The 19,167-nt window shown below is 34.4% G+C and overlaps 1 protein-coding gene across 1 annotated transcript; it reads right to left on the reverse strand.

The window, feature by feature from the left end:
* Positions 1-7,708: 7,708 nt before the first annotated feature.
* c25h12orf75 (chromosome 25 C12orf75 homolog) lies at positions 7,709-17,883 on the reverse strand. The gene is made up of 6 exons (XM_077711044.1): positions 17,618-17,883; positions 13,806-13,830; positions 11,935-11,970; positions 11,012-11,091; positions 9,778-9,811; positions 7,709-8,789 (listed from the first exon to the last, which is right to left on the reverse strand). The coding sequence occupies exons 1-5, from the start codon at positions 17,658-17,660 to the stop codon at positions 9,807-9,809; spliced, it is 189 nt and encodes a 62-aa protein (XP_077567170.1). The 5' UTR covers positions 17,661-17,883; the 3' UTR covers positions 7,709-8,789; positions 9,778-9,806.
* Positions 17,884-19,167: the final 1,284 nt, after the last annotated feature.

The raw sequence follows: 19,167 nt of genomic DNA on the forward strand, positions 1-19,167 counted from the left end.
CTCATCATGCCAAACTTTCACTGATTTACGACTCTAAGCACACGCTATATACGCCTTTTTAAGCTATAAACGGCAAAGTGTTCCGTCCAGCTATATTAACCCACATTCTTTCCAATAGCGGCCGCGCATTACTGACTATAACCACATGGGGAGAGCGGTGGACTCGTGTAAATAGCGTCCCGAAGTGGAAGGATGGGATTACGCGTAGATAGGATCTGGAATCAACCCCGTTCCGGCGTTCTATATTAAGAGCAAGCTAATAACATTCCTTTACGGCAACGTATTATTGTTTTTGTGACCTGCCGGGACCCCCACGTTCTATGAAATGTTTCCTGGAGTGGAACGGAAAGTCCTGAAAGGACCATAGAAATACCAGGAACTCTTTGAGTATGAGTTAGAGTTATTTAATAGGGGATAACACATATTAATGAACATATTCTTATTCATGTTAAAGAGCATTTAGATGTAAATATGTAAGATTGTAGCCGAGGGCTAAGTACTATATTTAGTCCCTTGTAGTAGGTTGAAGATAAACAATGACACATTAGACAAACACATAGTAAGTAGCAGTTTTAGACTGTGTTGTAATGGCAAGACAGGCTTTAAGATGATTGGCTAAGAGGTTCAGAGACGGTAGTTCATGAAGGCTAATTGGTAATGAGTTCCAGGTATGAAGAGAGAAGGTGCTATGGCTAATTTAGCACTCTTTCTGAAGGGAACTACACATTCACCTCTAGAGCCAGCTCTTGTTGATGTGTTGGATTTTTTTGGTAGAAAATATTGCAGTAGAGGAGGGGCTATGTGATGTTCATTTTAATTAAAATATATATGTAAATATGTAAGATTGTAGCCAAGGATTCATTTCAGTTTCAGGTATAAAGAGAGAAGGTGCTATTCCTAATTTAGCACTTTTTTGGAAGGGAACTACACAGTCACCTCTAGAGCCAGCCATTGTTGATCTGTTGGAAATGTTTTTAAATATTATTTTCAATATGTTTTTTCAGTGGAGGAGGAGCTTTGTGATGGAAGATTTTGAAAACTAAGGTGGCATGCTTTGGCTAATTTTAGCACTTTTATTAAGGGAAGTACACAGTCACCTCTAGAGCCAGCCATTGTTGGCGTCTTGGAATTTTTTGGTACAAAATCTTGCAGTGGGGGCGGAGCTTTGTTATAGAAGATTTTGTCAACTAAGGTAGCATCTTTATATTTAACAGTAGTGTCCCAGTTCACGTGTTTGTATTTTTTTGATTATTTGACAGTAGTGGTATGTTTTTTGGCTTTCTGTCCAATACTTTTAAAGCTTGCCTATAAATAATTTTAATTGGTTTTAGTGTTGTTTTGAAGGCCGATGACCAACTTGTTAGGCAGTAAGTCAGAGAACATTTTTTTATTTTTTTTATTCTGGTGGTTCTTAATTAAAGGACTGCTTTTGTTCACGTGAACGGCTAATGGCTAACGGGTAAGATGTGTTTGCCAAAAACAATTGGATGAAATTCAACAATAAAAGCAGCCATAAAGGCAATATTTGCAGAATCTGGCTGGCTTACACGTGAGAGTCGTACCTTCACCGTGCCAGTAACCCAAGCTGTGGGTGTTTTGTGGGAAAAGATGGATGCCATTCCAGGAGAACACCTATAATCATGTGGTAGAGAGAAATAGATATTGATTGATAATAAACCGCAGTAAACGTTAATTCGCATCAGATAGCCAAAGCGTTGATGGACAAATCTCCTAAAATAGGACCTCCGTGCTATTGGATACTACCTCCATGACCTTATTTGGTCTTTAAATATTGTAGTTACCTACTTAAGTACACTACAGTCATAATTTTTCTGGACAAAGAATATTTTGACCATTTTTTGGCAATTGTTAGGTGTGCTAACCTTTATTTTGGAATTTTCCAGTAGAAAATAGTACTTATCGATCCAATTTACCGACTGTTTGGACAACCAAACGTATTTTCTCACATAAACGCTGTATTTTTCACTAAAAAAACATGACTTAATCGAGGATAAGGCTTATATGCGCACAAATTGGACTTGACATGCAAAAAACGCCATAATGCTTGTTCGCTAATACGAGAGGAGTATATATAGTACTTCTCGTTGGCAAGTAGTCGTGCGTTATTTTATTGTGAGGACATTTGTGTGCATCATTTTCGGAATATTTTGAAGGGAAGACAAAAGCAAACAACCCTCGATAGGTTGCATCTGAAAGTCAGGGTGGAGGCGGGGCTAATAGAGCCAAGAAAGCTATCAAAATGTCAATCAAAATTTGAATTAAGTTTAGTGTAAGGTTAGATTAAATTTATTTTTGAGTGTCTGCATCGTAATCCAAGTTAATTTAAATTTATTTATGTTATGTTACGAGCACGTTGCCGTGCAAAAAGTCTGTCTCGAAATCTGCCATATTTTAGTACTATTAAACACATTGTAGTACTATTAAAGCACTAGTTATTTTGTACTTTATTTATAGATGGTGAATTAGAACAAATACAAATGTTTAACCAATCCAATATCCTCTTTTTGGTGTTTTTTCAGTTCATTTCTATTGTAAACGTTCATTTGACTTACGAATAAATCGACATACGAGCTCAGTCTCGGAACAAATTAAGCTCATATCTCAAAGTACTACTATAAATATATTTCTCGCCATCTTTCCCATGTTATTTAAGGTCAAACCTGTCAGTTCTCCTCCTTATCACGCAAACTCGAGTAAAAAATTCAATTTTTTTCTCCACCACGAACTTCCCCAGAGTTCAATTGTCACAAAATTGGAAGTACTCAATCTCCAATTGTCTTTGAACGAAGATTACAAAAGAAGGAGGACATTATAAGACTCACAAGAGGATCCTTTCCACTTCCTTCACCTCAAGATGAGCCCCGCCGCCATTTTTTTTTCGCTCTGGAATGTGGCGGATGACGGATCTATTTTCCTACATTGTTTCACCTGCTTTAAATGGAAGCACATGTTACTCCAGACCAGAGTACTTCTCCTCCTTTGTCTCTAATTAAAAGCACAAGTTGGGCTCCAGGGGAACCCGCCAAAACCAGTAACCATCACTTACCAGTCCAATCCTGTATGGCAGGGATTCTACTCTGGATTGCCGACCCTTTGACCTCAACGATTCCTCAATTATGGCAAAAAAAATTGATTCTTACCAGTCCAATCCGACATAGCAGGAATTCTACTCTGGATTTTGACCCTTTGACCTCAACAATTCCCCAATTATGACAAAAAAATGATTTTTAATTAATTTTTTTAAGGTTACGGAGATAAATTAGAGTGACATTTGTTTGTCTGGTGAAGAAAACGGGGGGCCTTGACTTTAAAAAGACGAAAGACAGCATCAGTTTCCGCTAGTTACCTCACCGACTAACCGGATTACATAAGGGAAGAACGTATGCTATTTATTAGCCGTGTTGCTAGTGCCAATCAAAATTGGCAATGGCGGAAATGAGGAATCCGATTGTCAGCTGTGTTTAGAACCCGGTTATGTCTTCCTATGATTCTGCCCAAATGAATCGATGAATGAATTGACAGCTTTTCTGATTGGTCGATCATTTGTTTGTGGAGATTCAGATTAGTACAAAATATTGATTTAAGACGAGCAAAGCAGATTTTATCCAAAATATATGCCTTTATATTCTTTAAGTACACTCAAAAAATCAGATTATTGTAGTTCAGTGCCACCTGTTGGTGAAGAGACTTTTTCTGTGACATGCTAAATTGGCACGGTGGCTCCCTCTAGCTGTCAAAAGTTGAACTACAGTTTTTGGGGGGAATTTGACTATACGCTGACTAAAAAAATACTGTATTTTTGTATCTTTTACTTTCATAGCCTCAATTAAATACATTTTATTGAATATTTTTTGCAATATTAGGAATTATTATATATTTTTTCTGTCTTATGTTGTATATACAAGTCTTCCACTCATACTTAAAGTAACAATTATACTTCTTGGCCTGAATATAAGACGATGTTTTTTTGCATTGAAATAAGACTGAAAGTCTGAAAATATTAAGATATGCCAGACAGTTTTTGCATAATTTGAGGCAGAACAAGCTTTTTTCCTCCAAAATATTGTTATATTTTTTTCAGATGTACTGTCAAATCTGAAAAATATTTTGGAGGAAAAATATTGCTCAAATTCTGCAAAAATGTCTGCATATCTCAATATTTTTTGTAAAATAATAATAATTTGGTGTTCAAAAAGTCTTTTTGCAAACTTGAGTCTTAGGAAAAAAAAGGGGGTCGTCTTATAATCGGGCCAATATAGTAGTTAAAATGGATAAACTATCAATCAAACAGTTGTTCAGAGACCTATCACCCAAAAATACAACATATAGATCGAAATTAATTATAAAAAAATCATAATTTGTGCATGAAATAATTACCGTATTTTCACGACTATAAGGTGCACTTAAAAGTCTTACATTTTCTTCAAAATAGACAGTGCGCCTTATAATCCCATGCGCCTTATATATGGAAAAAAACCTGAAAACCAAAAAACGAAAAACCACCACTGTCGGATATTAAAAAAAACACAAACGCCTGAACTGAATACTCAATACTGTTAAATATGCAGATGCCATCTTAGTTTACAAAATCTTCCTTCATATAGCTCCCCTCTCCCCACTGCAAGATTTTATACCAAAAAATCCAAAACATCAACAATGGCTGGCTCTAGAGGTGACTGTGACGCGAGTGAGTGCTTCATACCTGGAAGTCAATAGCAATTACCGTATTTTCACCACTATAAGGCGCACTTAAAAGTCTGAAATTTTCTCCAAAATAGACACCGCGCCTTATAATACAGTGCGCCTTATATATGGAAAAAAATGTCATTCATTGAGGGTGCGCCTTATAATGTGATGCACCTTATAGTCGTGAAAATACGGTAATTAAACACAACCTTACTCACCAGTCGATATTCTCCGCATTGGTGATTTCCCAACCCAGCTTTTCCCAAGGTGCCTCGTTAAGGTGTCTCACACAACCCGCGGGAATTCCCATAATGCCATGCGGGCTCGTCATAGATTTCAGAATCCCGCTGTGCCCTGACAATGTAGACGTTTTAACGCCTAGCCACCATTTTTCTGCAACAGCCCACGCCACCGTCGATGACCTCCCCCTCAGCGTGGGGGTTGTGATTGACGGCAGCCGCTCCGAGACTTCCGACAAACGTTCTGGGGTGGTCGTTCTCGCTCCATTTTGTCTCCAGATGAGACATTTAAAAAAAGCCTTGGTGGATAACCACCACCGACCTACAAAATGCCAAATATCATATGTGAACTTTTGTTTCTGAACCTTGTTGCCAATCATTTTAAAGTCTGGTTGGTGGATGAATATCATTGTGAACACAATAGTTTGATTTATTTAATAAAAGGGACAGGACATATTGATGAAGATATATATTATATAAGTTTGTAGCTGAAGGCGAAAGATGGAGGAGTGGCAATAATTAATGATATAACAATTAATAGAGTGTTATAGTGAAGAATATGGTTGTACCATATTTTCACGACTATAAGGCGCACTTAAAAGTCTTACATTTTCTCCAAAATAGACAGTGCGCCTTATAATATAGTGCGCCTTATATAAGGTAAAAACAGAACATCAAAAACGAAAAACCACTACTGTCGGATATTAAAAAAACACAAACGCCTGAACTGAATACTCAATACTGTTAAATATGCAGATCAGGCCATCTTAGTTTTCTTTCATCATATAGCTCCTCCCCCCACTGCAAGATTTTATACAAAAAAATCCAAAACATCAACAATGGCTGGCTCTAGAGGTGACTGTAAAGTAGTGTGCTTCATACCTGGAAGTCAATAGCAATTACCGTATTTACACGACTATAAGGCGCACTTAAAAGTCTTAAATTTTCTCCAAAATAGACAGTGCGCCTTATAATACAGTGCGCCTTATTATGGAAAAAATGTCATTCATTGACGGTGCGCCTTATAATGCGGTGCGCCTTATAGTCGTGAAAATACGGCAATTGTTTGTTTTTTTGAGTTTTTTGTGTGTTTGACTGTCTTTTAGTACGACTTTTTGACTCAAACTTCAACATTTTAGCTCTTTTTGTCTAACTTATTCACCATAATCTTACATATTTACACATGTGTTAATATTTTGCTATAAATACATCAAACTCAGACTCTGATCATATCAAAAATCTTTCAAAAACCGATAACTCTTATCTAATAACTACACACTAATAACCATTATAGTCCGTAATTAGAATGCTGTGATCCAAATCATAAGTCAAATATAATAATAATAATGAGTTCATCAAAAAAAAGCTCCATTTTAATTTCTCCAATGGCAACCTGTCATTGGAGCAATTCCCCCCAAAAAAGACAGCAACATGTGACACATAACATTGGTTTGATGGCCACTCGGCTGCATAAATTAGTCATACAATATTCACCCGGGGGGAGAAAAAAAATGAAAAATGAAAATCCATCAGACTGTGACTCACATCATGTGCACATGTGTGTTTCCCCCGTGTGTAGGCAAGCCGTTGACGGTGACATTCATGGCAGACGGCAGGAGACATTTTAAAGGGCAACGTGATGTGCTGGAAAAAAATGCGGGGAGACAGCAAGCCAAAAGCAGGTAACCCACTCAAATGCCACTCGGGTGAGTCATGACCTCTGATTGGTCGCAAAATGGGACAGAAAATACACAACATTTTGGATTTTATCCTTTTAAATATTTTTGACTGCATTTTGGGGTCCTTAGAAGCGGTTTTATGTTTTACAAAATGCTAACGCTAACGGTATTATCCATTTCTTCTGATTCTAGTCATTTATTCTCAATTATTATCATAGAAACGGAATAACAGTTTGTATTTTATCTTTTTAAATATGTTTGACTGCATTTTGGGGTCTTTAGAGGCAGGTTTACGTTTACAAAATGCTAATGCTAATGGTATTATGTTTTTCTTCCAATTCTAGTCATTTATGGCCAATTATTATCATAGAAATGGTATAACATTTTGGATTTTATTTTTTTAACTGAATTTTGGGTTGTTTAGAGGCAGTTTTACGTTTACAAAATGCTAATGCTAATGCTATTTTCCATTTTTTCCGATTCTAGTTATTTATTCCCAATTGTTATCATAGAAACGGAATAACATTTTGGATTTTATCTTTTTAAATATTTTTTGACTGCATTTTGGGGTCTATAGAGGCAGGTTTACGTTTACAAAATGCTAATGCTAACATTATTGCGAATGGTATTATCCATTACTTCTGATTCTAGTTATTTATTCCCAAATATCATAATAGATACAGTACAACATTTAGGATTTTATTTTTAAAATATTTTTTGACTGCAGTTTGGGCTTTTTCGTAGCAGTTTTACGTTTTTCAAAATGCTAATGCTAATGCTATTATACATTCTTCCGATTTTAGTCATTTATTCCCAAATATCACAATAGACACAGTACAACATTTTGGATTGTATTTTTTAAATATTTTTTGACTGAATTTTGGGTTGTTTAGAAGCAGTTTTACATTTACAAAATGCTAATGCTATTATCCATTTTTCCGATTCTAGTAATATGTATTCCAGTGATTCATAATTCAAGGTCAGTTATGCTTAGGGAAATTGATTATTAATTCATTTTCCCAACCGATTATCCTCACATGGGTCACAGGGGTGCTGGAGCCAAGCCCATCTGACTACGGCCAACCTAGACAGCCAATTGAAGGGCACGAGGACACAAATACCAACCAATCATAGCTAGGGTTTTGCAATATAGCATACAATTAGCCTAGCATGAATTTTTTTCGGCGTGTGGGAGGAAACTGGACTACCCGGAGAAAACCCACGCAAGCCCAGGGATAAAAATGCAAACTAAACGTAGTGAGGACCAACCTGGGATCGAACCCAAGACCCAAGAACTGCGAGGCAGTTGCGCAACCATACTTAATTTTCGTCTCTCGATGCTAGTGGTGGTCAGTGAAGGTATTACAATCACATGGTCTTCTAATATTTGGCAGTATTGTCAAAACAGTTGAATTTTTTTGGATTTTTTTGGTCATAATTTTCCATAAATATACATTCTGAACCGCTTTACATGAATTATGGTATTTTTTGGACATGGTCAGGCATTCCGTGCTACTAGCTGTGTAAATATGTGCACAAAAATACATTATTTACTGTCATTATTAATAATTCTAAGGACAAGAAAGTGGAACAAAATAATGACAAACGTTATCCTATAATGAAGTAAAAACTGTACAATAAAACCTGAAAAAAATCAGGTTTCATATTAGCTTTTGCGCATCCATATAATGTGACGTCCAATCACGTGGCTTTCTTTTTTTTTATCCATCATTGATGTTTATTAATATTTTTCTTTTGTTTATTGGGTCAAAGGCAAGACAGGTGTACCTAATATAATGGCCATGAGCGTCACTTGAAGGGTCTCTCGTTGTGAGTCGTTTGTGCGCTTACCGCTATTTACGGCGCGCTAACGAGAGAGAAAAAAAATGTAATTGGCCGGCGACATTTCATCACCGTGACTGACACGGTAAAATGGCCGTCGCGACGTGGCCTTGAAGGCCCCTTGAGCGCGCCTGTCAGCGTCCGAATCCGCTGTTGGGCTATTTCTGAAGGAGAGTTAAAGATGGCGTCCATAAGTCTTCCTGTGTAGAGTCCACGAGGCGAAACGCTTGGCAAAACGTCCGCATCTTGACTCTGGCGTCCGTGGGTGAGGTCATGTAGCGAGGTCCGTATGGGGGCGCCTCCAGGGGAACGTGGCTGCCGCCTGTCAAGAGGAGTCACTTCAATATATATACATATATACATAAATACATATATACATATATACATATACACATATACACACATATATAGATATATACATATACACATATCTACATATACATATATATGTATATACATATACATATATACATATATACATATATACATATATACATATATACATATACACATATACACATATACACATATATACATATACACATATACACATATATACATATATAAATATATAAATATACACATATAGACCTATATACTTATACATATACATATATGCTATATACACATACATATATACATATACACATCTACATATACATATATATGTATATACATATATACATATATTTATATATACATATATACAAACATACATACATACATATATATGTATACATATATATATACACGTATACATGTATACACGTATACACATACACATTTACACATACACATTTACACATATACACATACATGTATACAAATACACATATCTACATATACATATATACATGTATACATATATACATGTATACATATATACATGTATACATATATACATGTATACATATATTCATGTTTCCATATATACATGTATACATGTATACATATATACATGTATACATATACATATATACACACATACACACATACACATATACATATATACTTATAGATATACCTATTCATACATACATATTCCTATACATACACATGCATACATATATGTACATATTGTATATATGCATATATGTATACATATACATACTAAAACTATTTAGTGCGTAAAAAGACTTGAGTTGCAGTTTCATTTCTTGAAAATGTAAGTATAGCTTAGAGGACTTTTTTTAATGCCGTGCAATTTAGGATTTAGAAACAGAAGATAAGGTTTTTTAATAAGTTTTTTCTTTTATTTAGCCATTCAAATTGCTCTCAAAATACTATTTAGGTGAAAATGCTTTACATACCTCTCTAGGATTCACTTTTATTGACTCCACTAGTCTGCAAGAAGACAAATGATTAGTCACAGGATAAAAAAATTGACAACTAAATATGCGTTTTTCACTCTGTAAAAAGAAATAAAAGCATTATTTTTTCCTGTTTTTGTGCCACGGGGCCACGAAAACAAATCAGCAGATCATTTAGTCGAGAGAACAAATAATGTTTATTTCATATTATATGTAGTTCCAGATAATCAGTGATTCCAGCGATTAGGAGTCAAAAGCGGTTGAATGTTACGATTATTGCCGTGAAAAACTTGATTGTTACAATAGTAGTCCTCGTGGCCATTTTCGCTGGTTTGTCCTCATTTAGCACCAAAATTATGAAACGTACTATTCATTCACTCCAAAACGAGTTGCGTCATTTAAAAAATACACTTTTCTCCCTCATTGTATGAAAATAGTCATATCTCTACTTACGAATGCCTCTAGGTATGACATTTTCAGGAACGAATTAGAGAATTTACATATAAAGTACACCTCTACTTACAAAATTGTCAGTAATGAATTAGAGAATTTACATACAAAGTACTACTTACAACATTTTCAGGAACGAATTTGAGAATTTACATATAAAGTCCACCTCTACTTACAATTTTTTTAGGAACAAATTAGATAATTTACATATAAAGTGCACCTACTTACAAAATTTTAAGGAACAAATTAGAGAATTTACATATAAAGTACACCTCTACTTACGAAATTTTAAGGAACAAATTAGAGAATTTACATATAAAGTACACCTCTACTTGCAAATGCCTCTACTTACAATTTTTTTAAGGAAAAAAATAGAGAATTTACATAAAAAGTGCACCTCTACTTACAACATTTCAGGAACGAATTAGAGAATTTACATATAAAGTACACCTCTACTTACAAATGCCTCTAAGTACAAAATTTTCTGGAACGAATTAGAGAGTTTGCAAATAAAGTCCACCTCTACTTACGAAATGTTCAGTAACAAATTAGAGCATTTACATATAAAGTACACTTCTACTTACAAATGCCTCCAGGTACGAAATGTTCAGGTTACAAAATTTTAACATGCAAATGAGTGACTCCAGATACGAATAATATCTAAGTTATAAAATCCCCTAAAAAGCAAATGTATTTCCCTTGTCATTTTATTTTAAAAAGTCAAGTTTTATAGGCAGTAAGCACAAAATATGTTGTTTTTAACCCAATTTTTTTGTCAATTTACCTGTCCGACTTGACTTAGACTGACTGGCGGCCACCGTGGTCATGTCTGAGGGGAGACCCACGTAAACGCCGCCATAATTCCTGAGTAGAGATCAAAACAGGTCATAAATATGGATATAAATAAGCATTAATACCACTTGCATGCACTCTTACTTTATTTTCTGGACTATAAGTCACAATAGGGGTCCGTGAGACCAAGAAAAACCTCACTAAGCCCCACTCCTACCCATGATCCCTCCCCTTGGTCAACTGTGTAGTAGCAAGAGTATACAGTAATCCCTCAAATATCGCGACTTCACTTATCACTAATTCACTACTTTGTGGGTTTTTTTCTGCTATTTATTTATAAAAAAACATTTTTTTTACTTGAGTTCTGAGTCCTATTTAGAATAATTACAAAATTAATATTTTCATTTCAGTGCTGAGTCCTATTAAAAATTTAAAGATAATATTTTTTTTACTTCAGTGCTGAGTCCTATTAGAAATAATTTAAAAAAATCATAAATAATATTTTTTCTTCACTGCTGTCCTATTAGAAATAATTAAAAATTAATAAATATATTTTTTTACTTCTGTGCTGAGTCCTATTAGAAATTATTAAAAAATAATAAATAATGTGCTTTTACTTAAGTGCTGAGTCTTATTAAAAATAATTAAAAAATAATAAATAATATTTTTTCTCTTCAGTGCTGAGTCCTATTCAAAATAATCCAAAAATAATAACACTAACAATAATGAAATGTAGGTCTTCTACTAAATATTAAAAATAATGTTCTTTTCTCAGCAAACTGCTACAAAAAAGGGCGGAGCTTAATGCCCTCTAGCCTAACCATCAGTCTACTGAGAACCATTAACACAACCATTATTTATACTCTTTTAATACTATTTCAGTAAGTGTTAACAAGTTTTAATTAAAAAAAATACCTTCTTTTCTCATCGTCTGCCAAGGGATCTTCTGTCCTGATTAAGAGAAGAAGCACATATCAGCTCTAAGCTCCTCCCCCTTCCTCACAAGTGAAATGTACACCAACATTATCAACAAAAAGCCTTTCAATCATCCGATTAATCCGCCTTTTATCATTAAAGTATCTTATTACCAGCTCTATATATTCACTTCTACTCATCAGTTCATTGAAAGACCTTGAAAAACTTGCTTTATATCAATTTGACTGCTTTTAATGGACTCTTGGGATGTAAATATTGACTTTAATATCATGTTTCATAGTGTGTGTGTGTGTGTGTGTGTGCATATGTGTGTGTTTGGTGATATTTTTTTGCTGTGCAACGCGGTCTTAACATGCTGTTGTCAGCTCTCATGAGTCCTTTGCAGTTCTCAGATGTTTATCAAGTCACACACACACAAGAACACACAAAAAATACACACAAAAAAACACACTTGTGTATTAACCCCAAACAAAAACACACAAACACATTCCCACAATCCAAAAGTCTTGTTTTGACAAAGCCTTTTTATTATAAGTAAAAGGACAGGCTTCATCCATTTTTTTTCAACTGGTTTATTCTCACGTGGGGGTGCCGGAGCCTATGCCAGCTGAGATAGGAGACAACCGGGTTTGGTTGCCAGCCAATTGCAAGGCAAGAGGAAACAAATGACTATTTATGCTTAGATTCATACCTAAGGGGTAATTTAGAGGGCTAAATTAGCTTAGCATGCATGTTTTTGGAATGTGGGAGTACCCAGAGAAAACCCACGCAATTAAGGGAGAACATGCAAATTCCAGATAGGTTGGACAAAGCTGGATTTGAACCCTTATTATACAAAAGTGGCTAAACAACAAATGAAAATACAAATACAGTAATCCCTTGATTATTGTGGTTAATGACGACCATCCATGGCCGCGGAAATTTAATTTTGTTTTACTTCAGTGCTAAGTCCTGGTAGTTTTTTAATGAACTTTTAAAAAAAAACTCATAAATAATAATAATAATAATATTTTAACGTTTTTTTTAAGTATTTTAATGTTTTTTCTAGTTTTTAAAAATGTGAAAATCCACCCTAAAACTTGTAAAAAATGTTTTATATATATTTTTTAATAGGGTGACCCTATTTACCGATTTTTTTTAATTATTGTATTGAGAATTATTTTTTTGTCATTGTTATGACTACTTATTAGTTTTTTTTAAATTTATACTATATATCTATATATTAGTTATAAAGTTTTATTTATTAGTTATAAATCATTTATTTGTCCGTTGTTGTTATGACTACTTATTTGTTTAATATACATTAATTATTTATTTATTAGTTGTTATTATTATTATTTGTATGTTTGTGTTTATGACTACCTATTATTATATATTATATTCGAGGGATTACTGTATTTATATTTTCCTTACTTAGTATTTTTCTTACTTTTATATTGATTACTTATTTATTACTGTTCATATTTGTCTGTTTTCTTGTCATTGTTATGACTACTAATTTGTTTATTTTTTATTTATACTATATATATTAGTTAAACATTTTTATTTATACTATATATATTAGTTAAACATTTGTATTTATTAGTTATACATTATTTATTTGTCTAGTTTGTTTGTTATTGCGGCCATGTTTGGTCAACATGAACCACGATATTCGAGGGATTACTGTATTTTCATTGGTTGTTTAGCCGTTTTAGTCAAGCTAGCACGTGACAGTGAGCGTTTAGCAAAATGACGTGTGCAAGCAGACGGTTTTCCCCGAGGTAAAAGATCTAAAGTGACCCCTTAAAGTTGATTAAGTCCCAGCGAGCAGTGAAAAAAAAGCAAGACTTAATGATCAATGTACTCACACTTCTCTGGAGGATTCGGCTGGGCCTGAAAGACAAGAAAACACACTTAATCGCGCACAATTAAAGTTATTGAAGGCCTCCAGTCAGAGGATTGGTTTATTTAAAGGGACGGCGTCATTTTTTGAAAAAAACATACCGTTGTTTCAATGGAAGAAATAAAAAAATTATCGGCTGAATATTGTAAATAGAACCAAATATTTCCAGAAAGAAAAATATTTATTGAATACTTATTTAGTAGTTTTTGTTCATATTTGTCATTTTGTTTGTTTGTTATTGTTGTTTTGACTACTTGTTTATTTATTTGTTTTTGGTATTGTGTCAGTTTTTAGGATTACATTTGTTTATTAGTTATTATTTATTCATTAATTATTTTATATTAGTTTTTGTTTTTTTGTCAGTTTTTTATGACTACACTTGTTTATTATTTAATATTTTATTTATTTTTTTATTAGTTTTTGTTATTTGTCAGTTTTTAGGACTACATTTGTTTATTAGTTATTATTTATTCATTAATTATTTTTTATTAGTTTTTGTTATTTGTCATTTTTTATGACTACATTTGTTTATTATTTATTACTTATTCATAGATTCTTTATTTATTAGTTATTGTTATTATTTGTTATTTTTTGACAACTTATTCATTTATTATTGATTACTTATTTATTAGTTACTGTCCCTATTTGTCCATTTGTTTGTTTTTGTTATGAAATATATTTATTTATTTTCATTTATTTATTAGTTATACATTATTTGTCCATTTTTTGTTGTTAATGTGTTCTTGTTACTGTCCCTTTAAATCTCATAATGACTATAAAACCCTTCAATTCCATTCAATTTGAAACATATTACACAATTCTTAACTCATAGGGCAGTTTAAATATATTAATAAATATATCTTGCAGTACAGTGACAATTAAATGGCAGAAATTTAAAAGATATACATAGGATAAATGTCAGGAATGTGTATTTCTCTGTAAATACAAAGTAGTGGCGTGGGGGCGGCGGCTAAAGTGAATTTCCCTTACAGCTGTCAAAAAAAACAGGGGGTCTGCTGACATGACACAGGGGCCCATTCACAGGCCAAACAAAAGCGCATTCATATCTCGGGAATCGCATCTGCGGAAATACGGACCGTGATTGGCCGCTATAAGCGAGTGTTTCGTCCAGATTGCGCCTGGAAATTGGAAAAAAATTAACGTTTTGCTTCCTGGATGAAGTCCCTGTTTGATAAATTGGTTTAAAAAAGACATGAATGGGTCGGAAATGACCAGGAAATTGACTTTTTAAGCCGCCAGAAGGATCGTTTTTTGACTTTTTGACGTTCTTTTATTTTGATAGGTCAGGTGACCCAATTGGAGGTGGCTTTTATTGGGGTTTATAGTAAAATGGGTGTTAAGTGTATATTTGGATCTGTACTTTTAGGTTAGAACTTTATTTAATGCTAAATGTATTGGTTGCAGGAGTAAGACAGAAATAAGACACAGAAGACATTGTAGATCTAGTTAAAAAACTGGAGCCACACACAAGGTGGACAGTCTCTCGGTAGTCTGGAGGTTTTAAAGATCATCCCTTGGATCACAACAAGGTTTTTGTAAAGATGACTTAAGCAGGAGTAGGGAAACTATGGCTTGGGAGCCACATGTGGGTCTTTTAATGGGGGTGTATGGGTCTTGGTTAACCTGTCAGCTAAAATTTGGAAACCTTGACAACATCCCTAGTGCCTTTTTAATTAGATTTTATTTTTTTAATGAGTCTGAGAGGCTGTTTTTACTTTAAAAGTAGTGAAATGAGTTTAAAAAAAATGCACACATTTTCACTTTTGTGGCTCTCAAAGAATATTTGAAAATATGAATTGTTTATGGTTCTATTTATTATATATTTTTATTATTACTACATTATTACTTCCACAAAAAATAAATATATATAAAACACGTTCATACAGTAATCCCTCAAATATTGCGGCTTCACTACATCACTACATTAAAAAAAAGTATTTTTTGATTTTTGATTAATATTTTTTTATTATTTCTTAAAAAATGTGTATTAATACTGAAGTATTACTTACATTTCCACAAAACTGTATATATAAACCACATTTATACAGTAATCCCTCAAATATTGCAGCCTCACTACATCACAGATTTTTTTTCTGGGAATTTTTTTAATGATTTTTTTAAGTCCATAAAAATGTGAAGTAAAACTAATATTTTTTATATATTTTTTTAAAGCTCATAGTGGCACGGTGATGCAGTTCTGAGAGCAAACGTTCAATCTCTGATGACCTCTGACCTTCCTGCATGGAATTTGGATAATCTCCCTCTGCCGGTGTGGGTTTTCTCCGGGTACTACAGTTTCCTCCAACATCCCAAAACATGCACGGTAAGCTGAATAAGCACTTTAAATATTTGTCATCTTGTGCCCTCTGATTGGCTGCCCACCAATTTAGGGTGTCTTATTGCCTATAGCTGGCTGGGCTAGGCTCCAGCACCCCCGTGATCTCTGTGAGGACAAGTGAATATTTGTATAGATACACGACAAATCTTATGACAATCACATGCTTGCATTATTGGACAAAATGGCAGCTTCTCTAAAGGAAGGAAAGTTGAATTCATTTATTTATTATTCAATGGACTAAATAGCAATTTAAAATGCTGTTTTAACCATTGGCAGCATATTGAATATATTATTTATAACATATTTTGCTTTGATTTCGTCTTTGAAAACAAGAATGACTTCAAAATAGGGATTTAATAGAAATGTGAGTCACTTTTGTATTTTTTAAGCACAGCATAGTCGTTGTTTTTTAATCATTTTTAGGTAAAGCTTATTTGTTTTTGTATTTTGTTGATTTTTAGGTAAAGCATATTTGTTAGGTTTTTTGTTTTCTTTTTAAGGTAAAGCTTTTTTTCTTTTTTTAGATAAAGCACGTTTGTTTTTTTTGTTTTTTTAAATTCTTTTAGGTAAAACATTGTTTTTTGTTGTTTTAGGTAAATCATATTTTTTTCTTCATTTTTAGGTAAAGCATATTTATTTATTTTTTTTTTCCTTCTTAGGTGAAGCATATTTGTTTGTTTTTGTTGTTTTTTTCTTCATTTTTTTTAGGTAAAGCTCAGCTCGGCTTTTCTTTTTTTTAAAGAAATTTATGGAAGCCTTTTTTGTGTATTTGGAACACGATATTTTCGAAACATAAGCAGTTGGTTGACACTTGACCCAAACTACATTTTGCATCAAAAACATGAACACACACAAACACACTGCAGTATTACTTATTGTCGCCATTTAAACGCCATTTTCAAAACCAAACTCCCACAAAATAGACAAATCAACCTTCCCTCAACAGTTCTCACAAAGTTTTATAAACAACACCATCTAAAATGCATCAAAACAAGCTCCCCTAATGTACAAATTTTGACCCCGAATCCGACAACTCCAGCTTTCGAACATCCAGATCTTTTCAAAACAAAAGTGACCACCATATTTATTTGAATGAAACCTGGTCCGAAATCATGTAGGCAATCTTAACGCACCCAGGCAGAAGCAATCAATACCCAATTTAACCATTTCCCGGATTACGAGAAGTCTTGTGTTGCCTTGAAGATTCTTTCCAATTGATTCATTTAACATCGACTCTTCATTTGGATTCTTTCCAATTGATTCATTCTACATCGACTCTTCATTTGGAATCTTTCCAATTGATTCATTCCACATCGACTCCTCATTTGGATTCAAATCATTTTCCATTTTTTGGCCGAAAAGTCGACGTCTCGCATTCCTATGAGGAAAAATAAAAAAACTAAGAAGGAAATACTCACCCCCTCCCGTATTACTGGCGGCCGAAGAATTGCCACAACCCATGTTTGCATGGACGCGGTTTTTCCGTCCGAACGTGAGCGTCAGACGCCCGGCGACGAAGACGAGGAGCTGAAGAATGAGGAACGCATCGGGAGGAGAGGGAAGGTCATGGAAGCGTCTCCCACGGTTACGCCGAGACTGAAGCCAGGAAGCGCGAGGCGAGGGGCGGAGTCTATGTGTGAGTGTGTGTTTATGTGTGTGTGTGAAGGGGGAGGGTGGGGGCTAAGTGAGAAAGATGCTTTGCCTTAACGTGATTTGCTCGTCTGTTACACCCTGACATGGTTGCCCTGGTAACCAGGAGTGGGAAGCCTGGTGTGGATTTGACCAATGGGGAGCCCCCGTTTATGTTTTAAACGGATCGGTGGTGAGAGGTTAGCGTGTTGGATTCACGATTATGGGGATTTGGGTTCGAACCCAGGTTGGGGTTACTGTGTGGAGTTTGGATGTTGTCTTGGGGGGGTTGTGTAGGTTTTTTTGGGGTAGAAAAAAATATGCTATGCTAATTGGATGCTAAAGTATGCTAGGCTAGCTGATTGAAGGCTATAGATTGCTACATTGTTGTTATGATTGGTTGTCGTCATCTTGTGGTTAGCGCGTTGGCCTCACAGTTCTGAGGTCTTGGGTTCGAACGCAGGTCGGGGGAACTTTGTGGAGTTTTGATGTTCTCCCGGAGTGTGTGTGGGTTTTCTTCAGGTACTCCGGTTTGCTTCTACATTCCTAAAATATGCATGCCATGCTAATTGTATGCTAATTTGGCTAACACTAGCTATGATTAGTTGTCTCCTCGTGCCCTGTGATTGGCTGGTCGTCAACTCAGATGGGATAGGCTCTGGCACCCCCCGTGAGCATTTGTGTCCGCTTGTAAAGAAGACACAGCTATTATGAAAAAAAAATCAATTCTATGGAATAGCTTCCCTTTAAGAACTCTTTTTATCTTAGTTTGTAAGTTAAATATTGTGGAAAAAATGAGCTGGGTGAAGATAACAATATTTTTAGCCAGATTGCCTCACATGTTATCGAAAATGTTTTCTTTCCAGTTTATCTGATGTTAGAAATCCTGCCCTGCGTTCAAGTGAATCACTGTTTTTGTTTGTCATGAAATTCTTCCGCCGGAAATAAGCTAATCATTTTCAATGTCCATTTTTGAGAACCTCCAGTAAATCAAGTTAGTCATCTGATTTAGAAGCACCACGTAGACAATTAAAGTGCCAACCTGTCCGTTGGGAAAGGGAGGGCAGAAGGAAGGAAGTGTGTGTATTTGTGTGTGTTAATGTGTGTTTTGTGTGTGTGTGTGTTAATGTGTGTTTTGTGTGTGTGCTTGTTTTTTTATTTATTGTATTAGTTAGTCTTTATTACTCTTTTTTTTTGCCAAGGGAGCATATAAAACGGATGAACTTACTCATAATTTTGCACCATCCTGAAAATCATGCAATTAAATAATTTTATCAATTCATCAAAAATAAGGTTACATTCGTCATAGGTAAATCATTGTAAGCCTTTGTAATAACAT

This window comes from Stigmatopora nigra, unplaced genomic scaffold, assembly GCF_051989575.1.
Source record: "Stigmatopora nigra isolate UIUO_SnigA unplaced genomic scaffold, RoL_Snig_1.1 HiC_scaffold_25, whole genome shotgun sequence".
Taxonomy (NCBI): domain Eukaryota; kingdom Metazoa; phylum Chordata; class Actinopteri; order Syngnathiformes; family Syngnathidae; genus Stigmatopora; species Stigmatopora nigra.

Bases quoted from the DNA above. Each gene is read 5' to 3' on its own strand.
- c25h12orf75 (XM_077711044.1), bottom strand. From the start codon at position 17,660: ATGGGTTGTGGCAATTCTTCGGCCGCCAGTAATACGGGAGGGG. The intron at 13,831-17,617 runs GTGAGTATTTCC...CTTGTCTTTCAG, and splicing joins CGCCAGTAATACGGGAGGGG to GCCCAGCCGAATCCTCCAGA. The intron at 11,971-13,805 runs GTGAGTACATTG...TCTCTTAATCAG, and splicing joins GCCGAATCCTCCAGAGAAGT to GACAGAAGATCCCTTGGCAG.